At 37.9% G+C, this 23452-nt stretch overlaps 2 protein-coding genes across 15 annotated transcripts in view; one reads left to right on the top strand and one right to left on the bottom strand.

Moving 5' to 3' along the window:
* Positions 1-5203, top strand: part of ZRANB3 (zinc finger RANBP2-type containing 3) — a 264853-nt gene extending 259650 nt beyond the window's left edge. For all 6 annotated transcript variants that reach the window (XM_049712663.1, XM_033420297.2, XM_049712662.1 and 3 more), the window contains 2 exons: positions 2804-2935; positions 5000-5203. In XM_049712663.1, coding sequence (XP_049568620.1) covers positions 2804-2935; positions 5000-5098 — 231 coding nt within the window. In that variant the 3' untranslated portion in view covers positions 5099-5203. The remainder of the gene's footprint in view (positions 1-2803; positions 2936-4999) is intronic.
* RAB3GAP1 (RAB3 GTPase activating protein catalytic subunit 1) overlaps positions 280-23452 on the bottom strand; it is a 166944-nt gene continuing 143771 nt past the window's right edge. For 2 of the 9 annotated variants that reach the window (XR_007478551.1, XM_033420303.2), the window contains 2 exons: positions 18308-18342; positions 280-17453 (listed from right to left, as the gene is read on the bottom strand). Coding sequence is in view for 3 of the 9 variants with exons in the window: in XM_033420303.2 (XP_033276194.1) it covers positions 17447-17453; positions 18308-18342 (42 nt within the window). In the remaining 6 variants the exon portion in view is untranslated. The remainder of the gene's footprint in view (positions 17454-18307; positions 18343-23452) is intronic. The other 7 variants (XR_007478554.1, XM_033420302.2, XR_007478555.1 and 4 more) reach the window with 5 other exon arrangements.

The raw sequence follows: 23452 nt of genomic DNA, 5'->3' as shown, positions 1-23452 counted from the left end.
TGTGGGGATTTTCAAATACATATACAAAAGTAGAGAGAATGATGGACCCACATACCCATCACCCAACTTTAACAGTTATCAACATTTTGCCATTCATCTTCATCTGTCCCTCACCTCAATTCTTTCTCTCCTGGAATTATTTTAAACCAAATTCCAGACAGCGTTTCATTTCACCCTTAAATACTTTCATTATGTATGTCTCACAGATAAAGACTTTCTTTTTCCCTCCCCCCCTTTTTCTTTCTCTCTTTTATTGTTTATTTATTTATTCTTTTAATCGAAGTATAGTTGATTTACAATGTTGTGTTAATTACTGCTGTACAGAAAAGTGACTCAGTTATACATATATATACATTCTTTTTTTAATATTCTTTTCCATTATGGTTTATTCATCATAGGTCTGTCTCTCTTTTAAATATCCCAATATCCATCATCACACCCAACACAATTATAATTCCGCAGTTATAGTAAGTCCGTGTTTGGTTTCCCATGTTCTCTCAGAAATGTCTTTTTACAATTGCTTTCTTCAAATTAGGATCAAAATATCACCCACACATTGCATTTGGTCATTACACCTTTTACGTTCCATATAATCTGTAATATCACCCCATCCCTTTTTTACACTATAAATTGTTACATTTGCCTTTAGAATTTCCCACATTCTGGATTTGTCTCCCTGTATCCTCATGATGTTGTCTGACATGTTTCTCTATCCCCCTGATTTCCTGAATAATGGTTATAAGATCTAGAGGTTTAATTAGATTCTGACTAGATTATTTTGGGAAGAGACCTTAACAGATAGTACATTGCATTGAGAGGCACTTATGGTATGCTTGTTCCACTTTTCATGGTGTTAGTATTGAATGACAAGGGGTAAACAGATAACCCCCAAAATGTAGTCGTTACAACGAGAAGAAAACTTATATATGTTTATCCCATTGTAAAATGTAATTCATGACAAAAATAGTATTCTTAGCACACTATTCTCAGTATTTACTTTGACTCCCAAAACTCAGTTGGATTTCCAGTGTTGTGATCTAATAAGTACTAAATTTCAAACTAGAGCAAAATGTGTAATTTTGTAGTAAGCTTAGTTTTGAAAAAAAATCACTCTCCGTCTGCTAAAATATTGGGTAAGTTCCAGCCAGGGAGTCAAATCTTATATTTTTATTTACCTAGTATTGCTGAATCATGACAGAATTAATAAGCATTTCTGCAAAGATGAATTAGCATGACTTTGTTAGGGAAATGCACTCTTCCCCTAATGTTATCCAGAGTTCCTGAAAGAGCCTTTGGTCTAACTGGTGAGGGTCACGTCACACCCATCCCGGAGGTGTCAGCCAGACTCCAGTTGCTTGCTGCTGCCTCCATGTGGAGGCTTCCGGAAGACACACAATGAAATGACTCAAGAACATCTTGAAAGCAGTCTGTCCAAGAATGCAGAAGTTACACAGTACACATCTAAAAGAGAAGCGCTCAGAGAATCAGGAGCACCGCAGGGCCCAGATGGAATGACCAGTGGGAGAGGGAGTGATTCTTTCTGGAGGTGAGTTTAGGATGTTGAAGACTGGCCCCAAGTGATTCCGAATTGCTGGGAAGAATAAAGAAGCACCTTCTGGATCACAGGATCTGTCAGAATGGAGACTGCTCGGCACAGAAGAATCGGTTACAAAAGACAGAACCAAAATGGATTTTTTTCCTAAGAATATGCCATTTGCTTGATGCACAAGACTGCCACATGAAGTCTCCTCCCACAATGCCAACCTCAAAATAAAAATCATTGTATATCTTCTAACAGAATTCGGGAAGTTCAGTGTAGAAGAGACAGTCAGTCCATCTGTAACAGAGTTAAGGTGGGCAAAGGTTACTGCTCCAATTTGCTGCTTCCTGGGGCTGCTCTTGGGCCAGACACTGCTGCTAAGGTCCCTGAGCCATCCATGGGCCTGACAACTTTCCTAAAGCACTTTAGAGCTATGCCACAGATTCCCATGGCCAGCAGCCTTGAAGTCGATTATAATATCTTCCTTGTTCAAGACCAAGGAACAAGGAAGATATTATAATATCGTCTTCACACTCGTCTTTGTGATATTTAAACAACTCTACACTGCTATGTTGTGAGCTGGTTTTACTACCTCAGATAAAATGCTAAAATACATCCCGTTTGAATGTAGGTTATTATTCGTTAAATATGAAGTATGCATGTATGGACTGGCCTAAATAGTGGCTGCTTTAAATGAACATCTTTGTTTATTCCAAATATGCAAGCAACAGAGATTTGTTCTAGAAATTACCTCCATGTAACTTAGGAGGTTCCCAGGTAATAGCATAAAAGTTCTGGGTGATATCTGTTAATATTAAACTGTCATTGGTATACTAACCAATGCATTTAGGTCAACAATTAAAAGACGAGTCAGTAATATTCAGAAGTTTTTCATTTCTAATCTGTTTTTTTTTTTCTCAGTTTTGTTTTAGTGACTATATAAACTAGCTCAAAGGTGCAGAAGCAATTGATTTTTCCCAGTCTGTCAGAAGGCTTGGTATTTTATACTTGCTTGTAATTTTTTCAAAATGGGTTAGGTAAGGGGGGGAAAAAACCTTTTTCAGAAACATATTTTTTATTGCTTTCAAATTGCTAACCTAGAGGGTTTTTCCTACTCACAATAAAAGCTATAAGAAAAAAAAGCTAAACCATCCTAATGTATTTTTCCCTGTGATTCTGCTGTGTGAACATGATTGCACAATGCAAACCCAACAGTTCCCACAGTGTATGTTGAAAATTGCTGATCTTGTGTTCTTATTACAGCTTAATGAAATGATAAGAAACCCAGGGGAAGGGCATTTCTGGCAGGTGGACCACATCAAGCCAGTGTCTGGTGGAGGAGGACAGTGCTCCCTGGACAACCTGCAGACCCTCTGCACAATCTGTCACAAAGAGGTCAGTGAAGCTCGCAGACACATTTGACTCCATCTTGAGATATCAAATTGAAAATTGTGCATACAGGTGTGGAAGATTATGTGTGTGAATCTATATCCCTAGTCTGGGATCCGAGATTTATTTTATTCTTTTCATCACTTAACACTTGAGTTTTCTCTTGGGGCCTATGCAAGTTCTCAGTCACAGATGAAAAAGAAACTGCTTCCCTTTCTATTCATTCTAGGACCAGGAAATTTTCACCACCACCTAGAAGAAAATGAATACAACTTACATATTGCATACTCTTGAAAAGATCCAGATCCTCAAACTAGAAGTTTAGTAAATGGGGACAGTGACATATGTTTGCATCTGCAGCTAAATATGTCCTGAAATATCTGAGAACATTAATAAATTATCTCTAGGACCAACTCAGTTCAACATGCAAACATTACACTGCTGACCTAAATGTGAAACCTGTTAACCTTGGTACATCTTGGAGCAATTACCTATTGCTTAAGAGGAGAAGAAAAGAATGACATAATATTGTCTGTCAACTAGGATGAATTTTTAACAGGCAGTTCAGCAAAAGGTCATAGGATCTGCCTCTTGAGATATAATCTTAGAAAGAAGCATACATTCAATATGCAACTTTGTATCCAACTTTTTTTTTTAATTATGGCAACATTTAAGCATTTTCCCATTCCCATGATAAGCATTCAGTGTTTATCATCTGAAATGGCTGCATATTGTCCTGTTGAATACGTTTCTACTTTGGTTTATTCAGCCATTCTCATACTGATGAACATTGAAGTTGTTTACATTTTTTGGTGCATATACACAAATGCTGCCAACCGCGTTTTTTTGTATATAATTTTTTACATTTTGAGGTTGTTCCTTTAGATTCTCAGATGTAAAAATCACTGAGTCAAGTGTTTAGATATTTTTGAGACTGTAGGAGATAAATTTTCTCCAAGCTGTTTTCCAAAGGACTACACTCACATACGCTCCTTCCCCCGCCCCAGCACTGAACGGGAGTGCCCGTTTAACTGCACTTGTTATTGCCAACGCGGTGAGAGAAGAATTATTGTGTTTACAAAAGACCCTGATGTTTGTAAAAATGCTAATCAATTGTATTTACACCTTTTTTTTTCTTTCATTTTTTGGCCGTGCCATGCGCTATATGGGATCTTAGTTCCCCGACCAGGGAGCAAACCCATGCACCCTGCGTTGGAAGCGTGGAGTCTTAACCACTGGACCACCAGGGAAGTCCTACACTTTTGAGAACTGTTCAGATCCTTTGCCAGTGTTCATATCATATGAGCACTTTCTTAGCCTCCTTTTAATATTTCAGATTCCTCAATTTCTCTACAAACATAATATTTACATAGATGGGATCATCTCATAAGCAGGGCTTTTTATTTATTTTTAGTTTTAACCTTTTTTCTCTCCTTACCCCTTCCACCTGGATCACTTCACATGTACATGGACTTCAGCTGGGGAAAAAAAGTCATCTGATTTCTCAGCTGTGCAAATTATTAGCACATTCAAGACCTATAAGAAAATGAAGATATAGCAAAAGAGAATGTTGCACCCTCTGTAATCACTTTTTCAGAGTCTTATGAAAAACTTTATTTGTGGGAGCAGCAGAAGAATCCAGTTCTGTTCTATCTCGTTTTGGTTTTTTGTGTTGGCTTGGCTGTTGGGTTGGGAAAGGCTTCAGAGCCCAGAGAACAGGAGGTGGGTGGGCCCTGCACACACTACAGTCTGGGAAATTGCCATGTGGGTGAGGGGAATCATGGCCTCCCCTAGTCCACAAATGAGGTATTTACCATCTCACTGGGTAGCAAGGCAGCCCCTAAAGCTGTGCATTTTCTCCTCAGCATCTGGTCCTAAGTGAACCTACGACTTCAGAGCTACTGGAGTCCTCTGCTTGTGGCTTAGTAACCCCCTCATTGCAAAGCACTGGTAAATGAGTGTGTTGATAATGTATATTTTTTTAACAGAATACAAAGAGTTTTTGAGTTTCTGTAGCCAGTACTTTTTTTTTTAACATGTGTACACATGCATTTTTTTTTTAACTCTTAGAGAACTGCAAGACAAGCCAAGGAAAGAAGTCAGGTGAGAAGACGATCTCTAGCATCAAAGCATGGATCAGACATCACACGATATTTAGTAAAGAAATGAAGTATAAACATTTTTGAATAGAAGATTATGGTTCGTATGTGGAGAATTCAACATAAATTATTTTTCATGTTAGTGTAATTTTTTTTTTATAAATTTATTTTATTTGACTGCGTTGGGTCTTTGTTAATGCAAGCAGGCTTTCTCTAGTTGTGGCGAGCGGAGGCTACTCTTCGTTGCGGTGCGCAGGCTTCTCATTGTGGTGGCTTCTCTTGCTGCGGAGCACGGGCTCTAGGCATGCGGGCTCCTGTAGTTGTGGCTCACGGGCTCAGTAGTTGTGGCTCATAGGCTCAGTAGTTGTGGCTTGCAGGCTCTAGAGCACAGGCTCAGTAGTTGTGGCGCACGAGTTTAGTTGCTCCGTGGCATGTGGGATCTTCCCGAATCAGGGCTCGAACCCGTGTCCTCTGTGTTGGCAGGCAGATTCTTAACCACTGCGCCACCAGGGAAGCTCTCGTGTAATATTTTAAGAATGAAAATTTTCAGAACAAAAATCAAGACTTCGACTTCCCTTTTCATGTTTAAAGCTTTTTGTGTTCAGTAGCTTTTGAAAGTTTTAACAGAAAATGAGATACAATACTAAATATTTCTATGATCTTCTTGATTTTGTGCAGACTCTCGTTTCGGTAAGGTTTTGTTAAGCTTTCAATTCCTTTGTACCCTAATGACAGTATTATGCATAGATTGTTTTTGAAAAATATACTCTCAATTACTTGAAAAATGCTGCTGGATTAGTATTGGTTCTGGACTGCTGTGTGTCTAAATGGAACATTGTAAAACCATAAGGGAAATTTCAGAGGCAAATCATCATTATTTAGGACTTCTGGGCCAATTGTGACCTGCCTGCTTAGTATGCAATAGAGACTCTTGTTCACTAAATGCCTCCAAAATGGGACTGGGGTACACATTTTGAATGTTGTCTTCTTTGTTTTATTTCTTAGCCAATTGTCTATTGAAAAGATGCTTTTGAAGATAAGCTAATTGGACCCATGGTGTTTGTGGACAAATTCAGGGGTTCTGGCTAAAGTAATTGTTAAAAATGTTTAAAAACTGAAAACAAAATGCCACTTAAACTTCATTTTTTAATTAGTTTGTTTTAATGCATAAATCTAGGCATACTGTCAAAGCACCCTTTGTCTCCTGGTTACCATTTTTTGTTCTTAAAATCCTGTTTTATTAAAAGTGTATTCCTGGAACCTCTTTTAAAAGGAATGATGATGATAAAACACTTTATACTGAAACATGATCAGATGGAGATATATGTTAAAGTGCAAGGGTAATATTAAAATGTGACTGATTGATATTCAAAAATAAAAGAGTGATGGTAAAAGAAAACCAAGGCATAATCCTGCAGTACGTCAGAATCATGAGAGCAAAGTGTCAGAACTCCACAAAATACAGGGCCAAGGAAGAACTACATTCACAAAAGTCCTGTTTGTAAATACTGTTTGGATGTAAACCACATTAGTTTGAGCACTCTTTAGTTTTAATTAGTAGCTAGTATTTTACAACATAGAGGACTTATTTTTATAAATATTATACAATCATGAACCTTACGGAGTTTTTATTAAGTTTACAGTATTTCATTGTATGAGATCCAATAGTATCGTTCATTTTATAAATTAGTTGGTCTTTCTTTGGCCTCCTTTCTGCTTTGCTGGTCAGGCTTTTTGCAGTTTTCTGCCTCATTACCAGGGTAACCTAGGATTCCTCACAGCTGAGAGCTGAGAAGCCAGCACACTGCTTTTCCTCCAGCATGAGGTGTCTGCAAGTGAGACTTTGGTCTAAGTAGGTCAGATTTGAGTGGAGCTTGCTCTTTAGATCAAACTAAAGTGGTAATTCTAGGGAGAAAATTCTTAGATGTAGGAACTGTATGATGGTTTGAGATGGAATGACCCATGAAGATGGTTTCTCTATTTGCCAGATTTCAAAATTCCAACCAGTTAAAAATGCTATAAGAGCATCAAAAAAATTAAAGTAGTTAGGAATATATTTAACCAAGAAGGTGAAAGATTTGTACACTGAAACTACAAGTCTTTGGCGAAAGAAAATGAAGAAGAAGACACCAACAAATGGAAAAAATTCCACATTCATGGATCAGACAAATAAATATTGTTAAAATATCCATACCACCCGAAGTAATCTACAGATTCAATGCAATCCCTATTAAAATTCCCATGGCGTTTTCAAGTAGAAAAAAATCGTAAAATTTGTATGGAACCATAAATGACCCCAAATAGCCAAATCAGTCTTGAGAAAGAAGAACAAATGTGGAGGTATCACTCTTCTGCCCATTTTTTGGATCGGGTTGTTTGTTTTTTAGATATTGAGCTGCATGAGCTGTTTGTATATTTTGGAGATTAATCCCCTGTTGGTTGTTTCATTTGCAAATATTTTCTCCCATTCTGAGGGTTGTCTTGTCTTTTTATTTATGGTTTCCTTTGCTTTGCAAAAGATTTTGAGTTTAATTAGGTCCTATTTGTTTATTTTTATTACTCTAGGAAGTGGATCAAAAAAGATACTGCTGCGATTTATGTAAAAAAGTGATCTGCCTATGTTTTCCTCTAAGAGTTTTATAGTGTCCGGCCTTACATTTAGGTCTTTGATCCATTTTGAGTGTATTTTTGTGTGTGGTGTTAGAGAATGTTCTAATTTCATTCTTTTACATGTTGCTGTCCAGTTTTCCCAGCACCACTTATTGAAAAGACTGTGTTTTCTCCATTGTATATTCTTGTCTTGTTTGTCATGGATTAATTGACCATAGGTGCATGGGTTTTTTTTTTTTATTTTATTGAATTATAGTTGATTTACAATTTTGTGTTAGTTTCAGATGTACAGCTTCAGATGTTCAGCAGAGGGATCCAGTTATACATATATGTATATTCATTCTTTTTCAGATTCTTTGCTTATATAGGTTATCACAGAATATTGAGTAGAATTCCCTGTGCCATATACAAGGGTCCTTGTTGGTTATCTATCTTATGTAGAGTAAGTAGTGTGTGTATGTTAATCCCAAGCTCCTGATTCATCACTCCCCACCACGTTTCCCCTTTGGTAACCATAAATTTGTTTTCAGTATCTGTAAGTCTGTTTTGTAAATAAGTTCATTTGTATCATTTTTAAAATTAGATTCCACATATGAGTGATATTATATGATATTTGTCTTTCTCTGTCTGGCTTACTTCATTTAGTATGATCATCTCTAGGTCCATCCATGTTGCTGCAAATGGCATTATTTTGTTCCCTTTTGTGGCTGAGTAATATTCCATTGTAAAAATGTAGCACATTTTCTTTATCCATTTCTCTGTCAGTGGACATTTAGTTTGTTTCCATGTCTTGGCTATTGGAAATAGTGCTGCAATAAACATTGGGGTGCATGTATCTGTTTAATTATGGTTTTCTCCAGATATATGCCCAGTAGTGGGATTGCTGGGTCATATGGTAACTCTATTTTTAGTTTTTTAAGGAACCTCCATACTGTTCTCCATAGTGGCTGTACCATTTACATTCCCACCAACAGTGGAAGAGGGTTGCCTTTTCTCCACACACTCTCCAGCATTTATTGTTTGTAGACCTTTTGATGATGGCCATTCTGACTGGTGTGAGGTGATGCCTCATTGTAGTTTTGATTTGCATTTCTCTAATGATTAGTGATGTTGAGCATCCTTTCATGTGTATGTTGGCAATCTGTATATCTTCTTTGGAGAAATGTGTATTTAGGTCTTCTGCCCATTTGGGGATTGGGTTGTTTTTTGGGGGGTTTTTGTTTTTGGTATTGAGGTATTTGAGCTCTTTGTATATTTTGGAGATTAATCCCTTTGTAGTTTGCTTTGTTTGAAAATATTTTCTCCCATTCTATGGGTTGTCTTTTCGTTTTCTTTATGGTTTCCTTTGCTGTGCAAAAGCTTTTAAGTTTAATTAAGTCCCATTTGTTTATTTTTGTTTTAATTTCTGTTACTCTAGGAGATGGGTCAAAAAAGATCTTGCTGTGGTTTATGTCAAAGAGTGTTTGTCCTATGTTTTCCTCTGAAAGTTTTATAGTGTCTGGTCTTACATTTAAGTCTTTAATCCATTTGGAGTTTATTTTTGTGTATGGTGTTAGGGAGTGTTCTAACTTCATTCTTTTACATGTAGCTGTCCAGTTTTCCCAGCACCACTTATTGAAGAGACTGTCTTTTCTCCATTATATATTCTTACCTCCTTTGTCACGGACTCATTGACCATAGGTGTCTGGGTTTATTTCTGAGCTTCCTATCCCATTCCACTGAATTTTCTCAAAAGCTTTTTCTGCATCTACTGAGATGATCATATGGTTTTTATTGTTCAGTTTGTTAATGTGGTGTATCACACTGATTGATTTGCAGATACTGAAAATAAATAAATTTTTAAAAAATCTATTAAGACAATTTATAGCCTAGTATACATATGATCTACCCTGGAGAATGTCCCATATGCCCCTGAGAAGTATGTATATTCTGTTATTTTGGGGTAGAATGTTCTGTATATTTATGTTTGATCTAGTTGGTTTATTGTATTGTTTTCTTTCTCCTGACAAAGAAAACAAGTCTTTGTCTTTCTTTTTTTTTTTTGGCTGCATTGCGTCTTTGTTGCTGCACGCGGTCTTTCTCTAGTTGTGGCACGCGGGCTTTCTCTAGTTGTGGCAAGCAGGGGCTACTCTTCATTGTGGTGCACAGGCTTCTCACTGCAGTGGCTTCTCTTATTGTGAAGCACAGGCTCTAGCTGCGTGGGCTTCAGTAGTTGCAGCATGCGGGCTCAGTAGTTGTGGCGTGCAGGCCCTAGAGTGCACAGGCTTCAGTAGTTGAGGCATGTGGGCTCAGTAGTTGTGGCATGCAAGCTCTAGGGTGCGTGGGCTTCAGTAGTTGAGGCATATGGGCTCAGTAGTTGCAGCGCACAGGCTCTAGGGCACGCAGGTTTCGGCAGTTGTGGTGCGTGGGCTCAGTAGCTGTGGTGTCTGGGCTCTAGAGCACAGGCTCAGTAGTTGTGGCACACAGGCTTAGTTGTTCCACAGCTTGTGGGATCTTCCCAGACCAGGGATCGAACCCATGTCCCCTGCATTGGCAGGCAGATTCTTAACCACTGCACCACCAGGGAAGTCCGTAAGTCCTCTATTTTTGTACTTATCTTCTACCTGTCTTTTCTATCCATTGTGGAGAATGAGATATTGGTTTCCAACTATTATTTTAAAACTGTTTCTTCTGTCATTTTTTTGCTTTATGTATTTTGATGTCCTGTTATTAGATACATTAATGAAGTTTATAATTATTTTACTTTCTTGTACTATTGAATCTTTTATTAATATATAATATCCTTCATTGTCTTTTGTAACCATTTTTGATTTAAATAATACTATTTTGTCTGATATTACTATAGCTGCCCCTGCTGTCTTTGGTTGCTGTTTGCACGGAATATCCTTTTCTGTCCTTTCACTTTTTTTTTTCTTGGTCCTTTCACTTTTAACCTGTTTCTGTCTTTGGATCTAAAGTGAGTCTTATAAACAGTATCTAGTTGGATCATTTTTGTTTGTTTGTTTCTGCCAGTCTGTATCTTTTGTTTGTTTTTTTTTAATTTTCTTGAAAAAGTCTCACTGTATTATTTGGTTATGTCTATTCTGATTTTTTTTCTTTTGACAATATTTATGGCTTTGAGACTGCTGGGTTTTTTTTTTTACATCTTTATTGGAGTATAATTGCTTTACAGTGGTGTATTAGTTTCTGCTTTATAACAAAGTGAATCAGTTATACATATACATATGTTCCTATATCTCTTCCCTCTTGCATCTCCGTCCCTCCCACCCTCCTTATCCCACCCCTCTAGGTCACAAAGCACCGAGCTGATCTCCCTGTGCTATGTGCCTGCTTCCCACTAGCTATCTCTTTTACGTTTCGTAGAGTATATATGTCCATGCCCCTCTCTCACTTTGTCACAGTTTACTCTTCCACCTCCCCATATCCTCAAGTCCATTCTCTAGTAGGTCTGTGTCTTTATTCCTGTCTTACTCCTAGGTTCTTCATAACCTTTTTCTTTTAGATTCCATATATATGTGTTAGCATACGGTATTTGTCTTTCTCTTTCTGACTTACTTCACTCTGTATGACAGACTCTACATCTATCCACCTCATTACAAATAGCTCAATTTCGTTTCTTTTTAAGGCTGAGTAATACTCCATTGTATATATGTGCCACATCTTCTTTATCCATTCATCCGATGATGGACACTTAGGTTGCTTCCATCTCCGGGCTATTGTAAATAGAGCTGCAATGAACATTGTGGTACATGACTCTTTTTGAATTATGGTTTTCTCAGGGTATATGCCCAGTATGGGATTGCTGGGTCATATGGTAGTTCTATTTGTAGTTTTTTAAGGAATCTCCATACTGTTCTCCATAGTGGCTGTACCAATTCACATTCCCACCAGCAATGCAAGAGTGTTCCCTTTTCTCCACACCCTCTCCAGCATTTATTGTTCCTAGATTTTTTGATGATGGCCATTCTGACTGGTGTGAGATGATATCTCATTGTAGTTTTGATATGCATTTCTCTAATGATTAATGATGTTGAGCATTCTTTCATGTGTCTGTTGGCAGTCTGTATGTCTTCTTTGGAGAAAAGTCTATTTACGTCTTCTACCCATTTTTGGATTGGGTTGTTTGATTTTTTGTTATTGAGCTGCATGAGCTGCTTGTAAATTTTGGAAATTATCCTTTGTCAGTTGCTTCATTTGCAAATATTTTCTCCCATTCTGAGGGTTGTCTTTTGGTCTTGTTTATGGTTTCCTTTGCTGTGCAAAAGATTTGAAGTTTCATTAGGTCCCATTTGTTTATTTTTGTTTTTATTTCCATTTCTCTAGGAGGTGGGTCAAAAAGGTTCTTACTATGATTTATGTCATAGAGTGTTCTGCCTATGTTTTCCTCTAAGAGTTTGAGAGTTTCTGGCCTTACATTTAGGTCTTTAATGCATTTTGAGCTTATTTTTGTGTATGGTGTTAGGGAGTGATCTAATCTCATTCTTTTACATGTACCTGTCCAGTTTTCCCAGCACCACTTATTGAAGAGGCTGTCCTTCCTCCACTGTACATTCCTGCCTCCTTTATCAAAGATAAGGTGACCATATGTACATAGGTTTATTGCTGGGCTTTCTATCCTGTTCCATTGATCTTTCTGTTTTTGTGCCAGTACCATACTGTCTTGATTACTGTAGCTTTGTAGTATAGTCTGAAGTCAGGGAGCCTGATTCCTCCAGCTCCATTTTTCGTTCTCAAGATTGCTTTGGCTCTTCGGGGTCTTTTGTGTTTCCATACAGATTGTGAAATTTTTTGTTCTAGTTCTATGAAAAATGCCAGTGGTAGTTTGATAGGGATTGCATTGAATCTGTAGATTGCTTTGGGTAGTAGAGTCATTTTCACAATGTTGATTCTTCCAATCCAAGAAAATGGTATATCTCTCCATCTATTTATATCATCTTTAATTTCTTTCATCAGTGTCTTATAATTTTCTGCATGCAGGTCTTTTGTCTCCTTAGATAAGTTTATTCCTAGATATTTTATTCTTTTTGTTGCAATGGTAAATGGGAGTGTTTTCTTGATTTCACTTTCAGATTTTTCATCATTAGTATATAGGAATGCCAGAGATTTCTGTGCATTAATTTTGTATCCTGCAACTTTACCAAATTCATTGATTAGCTCTAGTAGTTTTCTGGTAGCACCTTTAGGATTCTCTATGTATAGTATCATGTCATCTGCAAACATTGACAGCTTTACTTCTTCTTTTCCGATTTGGATTCCTTTTATTTCCTTTTCTTCTCTGATTGCTGTGGCTGAAACTTCCAAAACTATGTTGAATAAGAGTGGTGAGTGGGCAACCTTGTCTTGTTCCTGATCTTAGTGGAAATGCTTTCAGTTTTTCACCACTGAGGACAATGTTGGCTGTGGGTTTGTCATATATGGCCTTTATTATGTTGAGGAAAGTTCCCTCTATGCCTACTCGCTGCAGGGTTTTTGTTATAAATGGGTGCTGAATTTTGTCGAAAGCTTTCTCTGCATCTACTGAGATGATCATATGGTTTTTCTCCTTCAATTTGTTAATATGGTGTATCACATTATTGATTTGCATATATTGAAGAATCCTTGCATTCCTGGAATAAACCCCACTTGATCATGGTGTATGATCCTTTTAATGTGCTGTTGGATCCTGTTTGCTAGAATTTTGTTGAGGATTTTTGCATCTATGTTCATCAGTGATATTGGCCTGTAGTTTTCTTTCTTTGTGACATCCTTGTCTGGTTTTGGTATTAAGGTGATGGTGGCCTCGTAGAATGAATTTGGGAGTGTTCCTCCCTCTGCTATATTTTGGAAGAGTTTGAGAAGGATAGGTGTTAGCTCTTCTCTAAATGTTTGGTAGAATTCGCCTGTGAAGCCGTCTGGTCCTGGGGTTTTGTTTGTTGGAAGATTTTTAATCTCAGTTTCAATTTCAGTGCTTGTGATTGGTCTGTTCATATTTTCTATTTCTTCCTGGTTCAGTCTCAGCAGGTTGTGCATTTCTAAGAATTTGTCCATTTCTTCCAGGTGTCCATTTTATTGGCATAGAGTTGCTTGTAGTAATCTCTCGTGATCCTTTGTATTTCTGCAGTGTCAGTTGTTACTTCTCCTTTTTCATTTCTAATTCTATTGATTTGAGTCTTCTCCCTTTTTTTCTTGATGAGTCTGGCTAATGGTTTATCAATTTTGTTTATCTTCTCAAAGAACCTGCTTTTAGTTTTATTAATCTTTGCTGTCGTTTCCTTCATTTCTTTTTCATTTATTTGTGATCTGATCTTTATGATTTCTTTCCTTCTGCTAACTTTGGGGTTTTTTTGTTCTTTCTCTAATTGCTTTAGGTGCAAGGTTAGGTTGTTTATTTGAGATGTTTCCTGTTTCTTAGGGTAGGATTGTATTGCTATAAACTTCCCTCTTAGAACTGCTTTTGCTGCATCCCATAGGTTTTGGGTCGTCGTGTCTCCATTGTCATTTGTTTCTAGGTATTTTTTTATTTCCTCTTTGATTTCTTCAGTGATCACTTCGTTATTAAGTAGTGTATTGTTACCGTACATGTGTTTGTATTTTTTACAGATCTTTTCCTGTAATTGATATCTAGTCTCATAGCGTTGTGGTTGGAAAAGATACTTGATACAATTTCAGTTTTCTTAAATTTACCAAGGCTTGATTTGTGATCCAGGATATGATCTGTCCTGGAGAATGTTCCATTAGCACTTGAGAAAAATGTGTATTCTGTTGTTTTTGGATGGAATGTCCTATAAATATCAATTAAATCCATCTTGTTTAATGTATCATTTAAAGCTTGTGTTTCCTTATTTATTTTCATTTTGGATGATCTGTCCATTGGTGAAAGTGGGGTGTTAAAGTCTCCTACTATGAATGTGTTACCGTCGATTTCCCGTTTTATGGCTGTTAACATTTGCGTTATGTATTCAGGTGCCCCTATGCTGGGTGCATAAATATTTACAATTGTTATTTCTTCTTCTTGGATCGGTCCCTTGATCATTATGTAGTGTCCTTCTTTGTCTCTTCTAATAGTCTTTATTTTAAAGTCTATTTTGTCTGATATGAGAATTGCTACTCCAGCTTTCTTTTGGTTTCCATTTCCATGTAATATCTTTTTCCAATCCCTTACTTTCAGTCTGTATGTGTCTCTAGGTCCGAAGTGGGTGTCTTGTAGACAGCATATATATGGGTATTGTTTTAGTATCCATTCAGCCAATCTGTGTCTTTTGGTGGGAGCATTTAGTCCATTTACATTTATGGTAATTATCGATATGTATGTTCCTATTCCCATTTTCTTAATTGTTTTGGGTTTGTTATTGTAGGTCTTTTCCTTCTCTTGTGTTTCTTGCCTAGAGAAGTTCCTTTAGCATTTGTTGTAAAGCTGGTTTGGTGGTGCTGAACTCTCTCAGCTCTTGCTTGTCTGTAAAGGTTTTAATTTCTCCATCAAATCTGAATGAGATCCTTGCTGGGTAGAGTAGTCTTGGTTGCAGGTTTTTCTCCTTCATCACTTTAAATATGTCCTGCCACTCCCTTCTGGCTTTCAGAGTTTCTGCTGAAAGATCAGCTGTTAACCTTATGGGGATTCCCTTATGTGTTATTTGTTGTTTTTCCCTTGCTGCTTTTAATATGCTTTCTTTGTATTTAATTTTAGACAGTTTGATTAATATGTGTCTTGGCGTATTTCTCCTTGGATTTATCCTGTATGGGACTCTCTGTGCTTCCTGGATTTGAATAACTATTTCCTTTCTCATATTAGGGAAGTTTTCAACTATAATTTCTTCAAATATTTTCTCAGTCTCTTTCTTTTTCTCTTCTTCTTCTGGAACCCCTATACTTCGAATGTTGTCCCAGAGGTCTCTGAGACTGTCCTCAGTTCTTTTCATCTTTTTTCTTTATTCTGCTCTGCCGTAGTTATTTCCACTATTTTATCTTCCAGGTCACTTATCCGTTCTTCTGCCTCAGTTATTCTGCTATTCATCCCATCTAGAGTATTTTTAATTTCATTTATTTCATTTATTGTGTTGTTCATCGTTGCTTGTTTCCTCTTTAGTTCTTCTAGGTCCTTGTTAAATGTATCTTGCATTTTGTCTATTCTATTTCCAAGATTTTGGATCATCTTTACTATTACTATTCTGAATTCTTTTTCAGGTCGACTGCCTATTTCCTCTTCATTTGTTAGGTCTGGTGGGTTTTTATCTTGCTCCTTCATCTGCTGTGTGTTTCTCTGTCTTCTCATTTTGCTTATCTTACTGTGTTTGGGGTCTCCTTTTTGCAGGCTGCAGGTTCGTAGTTCCCGTTGTTTTTGGTGTCTGTCCCAGGTGGCTAAGGTTGGTTCAGTGGGTTGTGTAGGCTGCCCTGGTGGGCAGGTCCACGTCTGCTGGTGTGTTTTGGGGTGTCTGTGGACTTATTATGATTTTAGGTAGCCTCTCTGCTAATGGGTGGGGTTGTGTTCCTGTCTTGCTATTGTTTGGCATAGGTTGTCCAGCACTGTAGCTTGCTGGTCGTTGAGTGAAATTGGGTGCTGGTGTTGAGATGGAGATCTCTGGGCGATTTTCGCCATTTGATATTATGTGGAGCTGGGATGTCTCTTGTGTACCAGTGTCCTGAAGTTGGCTCTCCCACATCAGAGGCACAGCACTGACTCCTGGCTGCAGCACCAAGAGCCTTTCATCTACACGGCTCCTCAATTTGGGATGGTTCGTTGTCTATTCATGTATTCCACAGATGCAGGGTACATCAAGTTGATTGTGGACCTTTAATGCGCTGCTTCTGAGGCTGCTGGGAGAGATTTCCCTTTCTCTTCTTTGTTCTCACAGCTCCCAGGGCTCAGCTTTGGATTTGGCCCCGCCTCTGCGTGTAGGTCACCAGAGGGCGTCTGTTCTTCGCTCAGACTGGATGGGGTTAAAGGAGCAGCTGCTTCGGGGACTCTGGCTCACTCAGGCTGGGCGAAGGAAGGGGCACGGAGTGCGGGGCGAGCCTTTGGCGGCAGAGGCTGGCATGACGTTGCACCAGCCTGAGGCGCGCGGTGCGTTCTCCCGGGGAAGTTGTCCCTGGATCTCGGGACCGTGGCGGGCTGCACAGGCTCCCGGGAGGGGAGGTGTGGAGAGTGACCTGTGCTCACACACAGGCTTCTTGGTGGCGGCAGCACCAGCCTCAGTGTCTGTCTCATGCCCCTCTCTGGGGTCTGCGCTTTTAGCTGTGGCTAGTGCCCGTCTCTGGAGCTCCTTTAAGCAGCGCTCTTAATCCCCTCTCCTCGCGCACCAGGAAACAAAGAGGGAAGAAAATGTCTCCTGCCTCTTCGGCAGGTCCAGACTTTTTCCCAGACTCCCTCCTGGCTAGCCGTGGTGCACTAACCCCCTGCAGGCTGTGTTCACACCGCCAACCCCAGTCCTCTCCGTGCGCTCCAACCGAAGCCTCTGTATCTTTTGATGGAAGGGTTTGATCCACTTATATTTAAAGTTATTACTGACAGTGATGTCAGCATTCTCTCCCCTTTAATTTATAATTAATCAGACATCCATAACTAACCGAAAAAGAGTACCTCCGCACATCATACCAGGAAACCCAAGAGATCATCCATATGTGAACCCAAATGTGGGTGGATTGTACCACGGAGGAAGCTGTGGAGCAAGAGGAGTTGCAGTGTAGCCAGCAGCAGCACAGAAGGCAGCAGCAGGTCCTGGGGTTGGTGGCACAACCTCTTTGGCAGACTGAGTAAAGAATGGAAGCAGTGAATGGTATCTGTCCTGTTGCACATCTGCAGCTAGAGGGATCTGCTGCTCTCTGAGGAGAGACCTCAGTGACTGGGAGGAGAGAAAGGAAAAGGAGGTAGTAGACAAGAGAACTGAAGAAAAGTGTCTACTGCTGTCTGCCCCAGGATTCTGGCAAGACAACCACCCACAATCCTCTACAACCCTCCCACTTGAGGATGCCCCTACTGAGCCATGGGCACACCCAAAGCTGCAAGTGCTAAGTACAAACCTCCTGCCACTCTTCCACCGCCCCCCTTTTTTTTTTAACCACCAGCATTGTGTGTGTGTGTGTGTGTGTGTGTGTGTGTGCGCGCTTCCAGCCTTAGTGGCAGGTAGCTATTAGTTTTGTAGACTTCTATATCCAGTTCCTTTTCCCAGGTTTGGGAAGTTCTCAGCTATTTCATTAAATAAACTGTCACCCTCTTCCCCTTCTCTTCTCCTTCTGGAATATCCTTATTCTTTTGTTGGCTTTTTAATGGAGTCTGATTGCTCTAATAGGATTTTTTTCACATTTAAAAAAGTGATTTCTCTCTCCTGATTCATTTCTAGTTTTCTATTTTCCAGCTTACTGATTCTCTCTTCCATCTGATCTCCTCTATTTCTAATGCATTCTTCTCACTTATCAAGTTCTTTAATTCCAGAATTTCTGCTTAGTTCGTCTTTTAAAATTTTTATTTGGTAAAGTACTCCTTCTGTTTATTAATTTTATTCTTGAGATCATCATATTGCCTTTTACCAACCTTACATTGGTCAGAATGGCCATCATCAAAAAGTTTACAAATAATAAATGCTGGAGAGGGTGGGGAGAAAAGGGACCCTCCTATACTGTTAGTGGTAATGTATATTGGTACAACCACTATAAAAAACAGTATGAAGTTTCCTTAAAAAACTAAAAATAGACCTACCATAAGATCCAGTAACTCCACTCCTGGGCATATATCTGGAAAACACAAAAACTATAATTTGAAAACATACATATACCCCAGTGTTCACAGCAACACTGTTTCCAATGTCCAAGACATGGAAGCAACCTAAATGTCTATCAACAGATGGAGAAAGAAGATGCGGTGTGTGTATGTGTGCGTGTGCGTGTGTGAATTTAATGGAATATTACTCAGCCATAAAAAAGAATAATGCCATCTGCAGCAACATGAATGGATATAGAGATTATTGTGTTAAGTGAAGTAAGTCAAAGACAAACATCATATGATATCATTATTTGTGGAACCTTAAAAAATGGTATAAATGAATTTATATGTAAAACAGAAATAGACTCACAAACATAGAAAACAAACTTATGGTTACCAAAGGGGATAGTGGGGAGTGGGGGGAGGTAAATTTGGAGATTGGGATTAACAAATACACACTACTATATATAAAATGGATAAACAACAAGGACCTACTGTATAGCACAGAAACTATACTCAATATCTTATAATAACCTATAATGGAAAAGAATCTGGAAAAGAATATATGTATTTTATATATATATATATATAAAACGTATTAATATATGTATAACTGAGTCACTCTGCTATACATTTGAAACTAACACAACATTGGAAATTAACTATACTTCAATAAAATAATAATTTAAAAAGAAGATCTATTACTGTAAATATACAGGCTCCCAACTCCCAAGCACCAAAATATATTACGCAAATAATAACAGATATTAAGGGAGAAATAGACAACAATACAGTAATTGTAGGGGACTTCAATACCTCTCTATCACCAATGGATAGATCATCTAGACAGAAAATCAACAAGAAAATACTTGAATTGAACCACACTTTAGAACAAATGGACTTAATAGATATACAGAACATTCAGTCCAACAGCACCAGAATACACATTCTTCTCAAATGCACATGGAACATCCTCTAGAATAAATCATGTGATAGGCCACCAAAAAAAAATCTTCGCAAATTTAAGAAGATTGAAATCATCCAGCTATCTTTTCTGACCACAATAATATAAAACTAGAAATGAGAAAAGTGAGAATATCTACAAATATGTGGAAACTAAAAACACACTTCTAAACAACCCTTGGGTCAAAAAAGAAATGAAACTGGAAATGAAAAATTATTTTAATACAAATGAAAATACAACATACAAAATATTGTAGGATGTAGCAAAAGCAGTTCTCAGAGGCAAGCCTGCAGCAAAAATTCATACAGTAAATGATAAGCAATATCTCAGATAAACAACCTAACCTTACACCTCAAGGGACTAGAAAAAGAACAAGTTAAGCCCAAAATTAGCAGAAGGAGGAAAATAAAAAAAGAAAAGGTATAAATGAGATAGACACCAGAAAGAAAACAATAGAAAGGAACAACAAAAGTAAGGTCGGTTCTTTGAAAAGATAAATAAAACTGACCAAACTTTAGCTGGACTAATTGATGATGAAATAGAGAAGACTAAAAATTAGACACAAAACAGGAGACATTACAACTGATACTGCAGAAACACATAGAATCATAAGAGACTACTATGAACAATTATATGCTAACAAATTACATAACCTAGAAGAAATGTATATATTTCTAGACCATATAACCTACCAAGACTGAATCAGGAAGAAAGAGAAAATCTGAACAGACCAATAATGAGTAAAGAGACTGAATCAGTAATCAAAAATTCCCCACACAGAAAATTCCAGAACCAAACAGCTTCACTAGAGAATCTTAACAAACATTTAGAGAAGAATTAACACCAATCCTCCTCAAATTCTTCTAAATTACTGAGAAGGGAACACTTCCAAACTCATCCTACAAAGCCAACATTATGATACCAAAACCGGATAAGGATACCACAAGAAAAGAAAACTATAGACGAATATCCCTGATGTATATTGATGTATAAATTCTCAAAAAAATTAGCAAACCAAATTCAAGAACACTTTAAAAGGATTATGCACCATGACCAAGTGGTATTTATCCCCGGGATGCAAGGATGATTCAACATATGCAAATCAATAAGTACATCACATTAATAAAATGAAAGATGAAAATGAAGGAATCAACTCACTAGAAACAGAAAAAGTATTTGACAAAATACAACGCCTTTCGTGATAAAAACCCTTAACAGATTAGGTATAAAAGGAACATACTTCAACCTAATAAGGGCCATATATCACAAACCCACAGCCAACATTTTCTTCAACTCAGTGGAGAAAAACTGAAGTGTTTTCTCTAAAATCAAGAACAAGACAAGGATGCCACTCTCACCACTCCTATTCAAAATAGTACTGGAAATCCTAGCTAGAGCAAATAGGCAAACAACAAAATAAAAGGTATCTGAATCAGAAAGAAAGAAGTAAAATTTTCACTATTTGATGATTATATGACCTTATATATAGAAAAATCCCAAAGAGTCAGTCATAAAACTGTTGGAATTAATCAATGATTTTAGTAAAGTGGTTGAATCAACATACAGAAAGCAACTGTATTCCTTTACACTAATGATGAAGCATCTGAAAAAGAAATAAAACTATCCCATTCACAATAGCATCAAAAATAATAAAACACTTTAGAATAAATTTAACCAAGGAAGTGAAAGATCTGTTCAATGAAAACTACAAGGCTTTGCTGAAAGAATTTAAAGATGACACAAATAAATGGAAAGACATCCCTTGTCCATGGACTGGAAAAATTAATATTGTTAAAATGGCCACAGTACTCAAAGCCATCTACACATTCAGTGTAACTCCCACCAAAATACCAAAGCCATTCTTCACCGAAATAGAAGAAACAATCCTAAAATTTGTATGGAACCACAAAAGACCCCAAATAGCCAAAGCAATCCTGAGAAAAAAAAGAACAGAGTCAGAGGTATTACAGTTCCAGATTTCAAATTATACTACAAAGCCATAGTAAGGAAAACAGTATGGTACTGGCAAAAAAAGAGACACACTAACCAGTGAAACAAAATAAAGCCCCCAAATCAAATCCTGCTATATACTGTCAACCATTATTCAACATGGGAGCCAAGAATACCCAATGGATAAAGGATAGTCTCTTCAAATAATCTTGCTGGGGGCTTCCCTGGTGGCACAGTGGTTGAGAATCCGCCTGCCAATGCAGGGGACACAGGTTCGTGCCCCGGTCCGGGAAGATCCCACATGCCGCGGAGGGGTTGGGCCTGTGAGCGATGGCCGCTGAGCCTGCGCATCCGGAGCCTGTGCTCCACAGCGGGAGAGGCCACGACAGTGAGAGGCCCGCGTACCGCAAAAAAACACAAAACAAAACAAAAAAAATCTTGCTGGGAAAAGTGGAGAAATACATGCAGAACAACGAAATTGGACCCCTGTCTCATACTGTTCACAAAAATTAACTCAAAACGGATCAAAGACTTAAACATAAGATCTGATAACATAAAACTCCTAGAATAAAACATAGGGAAGAAGCTCATCAATAATGTAACTACATCGGGCTTCCCTGGTGGCGCAGTGTTTGAGAGTCCGCCTGCCAATGCAGGAGACACGGGTTCGTGCCCTGGTCCGGGAAGATCCCACATGCCACAGAGTGGCTGGGTCCATGAGCCGTGGCCACTGAGCCTGCGCGTCTGGAGCCTGTGCTCCGCAACGGGAGAGGCCACAACAGTGAGAGGCCCGCATACCAAAAAAAAATAATAACAGTGTAACTACATCAAATGCAAAAGCTTCTGCATAGCAAAAGAAACAGTTAACAAAATGAAAAAACCTACAGAATGGGAGGAAAATTTTGCAAACCATATATCCAATAAGTGGTTAATATCCAAAATATATAAAGAACTCAGTAACAACAACAAAATCCAATTTTTTAAATGGGCGAAGAACTAACTAGACATTTTTCCAAAGAGGATATCAAAATGACCAACAGACACATGAAAAAATGTTCAACCTTACTAATCGTCAGAGAAATGAAAATCAATACCACAATGAGATATCACCTCACACCTGTTAGAATGGCTATCATCAAGAAGAGACAGCAAGTGCTGGTGAGGATGTGGTGAAAAGGGAACATATATACATTGTTGGTGAGAATGTAACTTGGTCCAACCATTATGGAAAACAATATGGAGGTTCTTCAAATGTTAAAAGAATAGAGCTGGAGGTATGATCCCTGACTTCAGACTATACTACAAAACTACAGTAATCAAATATTGTACTGGCACAAAAACAGACAGATAGATCAGTTGAACAGAATAGAGAGCATAGAAAAAACCCCACACACTTAAATTCAATTAATCTACAACAAAGGAGGCAAGAATATACAATGGAGAAAAGACAAGTTTCTTCAATACATGGTGCTGGGGAAACTGGGCCACTATGTGTAAAAGAATGAAATTAGAACATTTTTAATACCATATACAAAAATAAACTCAAAATGGATTAAAGACCTAAATGTAAGACTGGAGACCATAAAACTCCTAAAAGAAAACATGGGAAGAACACTCTTTGACATAAATTGTAGCAATATTTTTTTAGATCTACCTCCTAAGGCAAAGGAAACAAAAACAAAAATAAATAACTAAAATGTAATTAAACTTAAAAGCTTTTGCACAGCAAAAAGGAAAAGACAACCTACTGAATGGGAGAAATATTTGCAAATGATGTGACTGATAAGGGGTTAATATCCAAAATATATATACAACTCATACAATTCAGTATCAAAAAAAAAAAACCAACCAGAAAAAAGAAACAAACTAAAAGTGGACAGAAGACCTGAACAGACATTTCTCCAAAGAAGACATACAGGTGGCCAACAGGCACATGAAAAGGTGCTCAACAGCATTAATTGTCAGAGAAATCCAAATCAAAACCACATGGGATATCACATCACACCTGTTAGGATGACTATTATCAAAAAGAGAAGAGAAAACAAATGCTGGTGAGGATGTGGAGAAAAGGGAACCCTCAAATACTGCTGGTGGAAATGTAAATTGGTGCAGCCACTGTAAAAACAGTATGAAGATTCCTCAGAAAACTAAAAATGGTACTACCATATGATCCAGCAATTCCACTCCTGGTTTATATCTGAAGAAACTGAAACAATCAATTCAAAAGA

The sequence above is a fragment of the Orcinus orca genome, chromosome 7 (genome assembly GCF_937001465.1).
Source record: "Orcinus orca chromosome 7, mOrcOrc1.1, whole genome shotgun sequence".
In the NCBI taxonomy this organism is placed as follows: Eukaryota; Metazoa; Chordata; class Mammalia; order Artiodactyla; family Delphinidae; genus Orcinus; species Orcinus orca.
The sequence above is the reverse complement of the archived record's forward strand: the minus strand, read 5'-3'. Positions and strand labels throughout refer to the sequence as shown.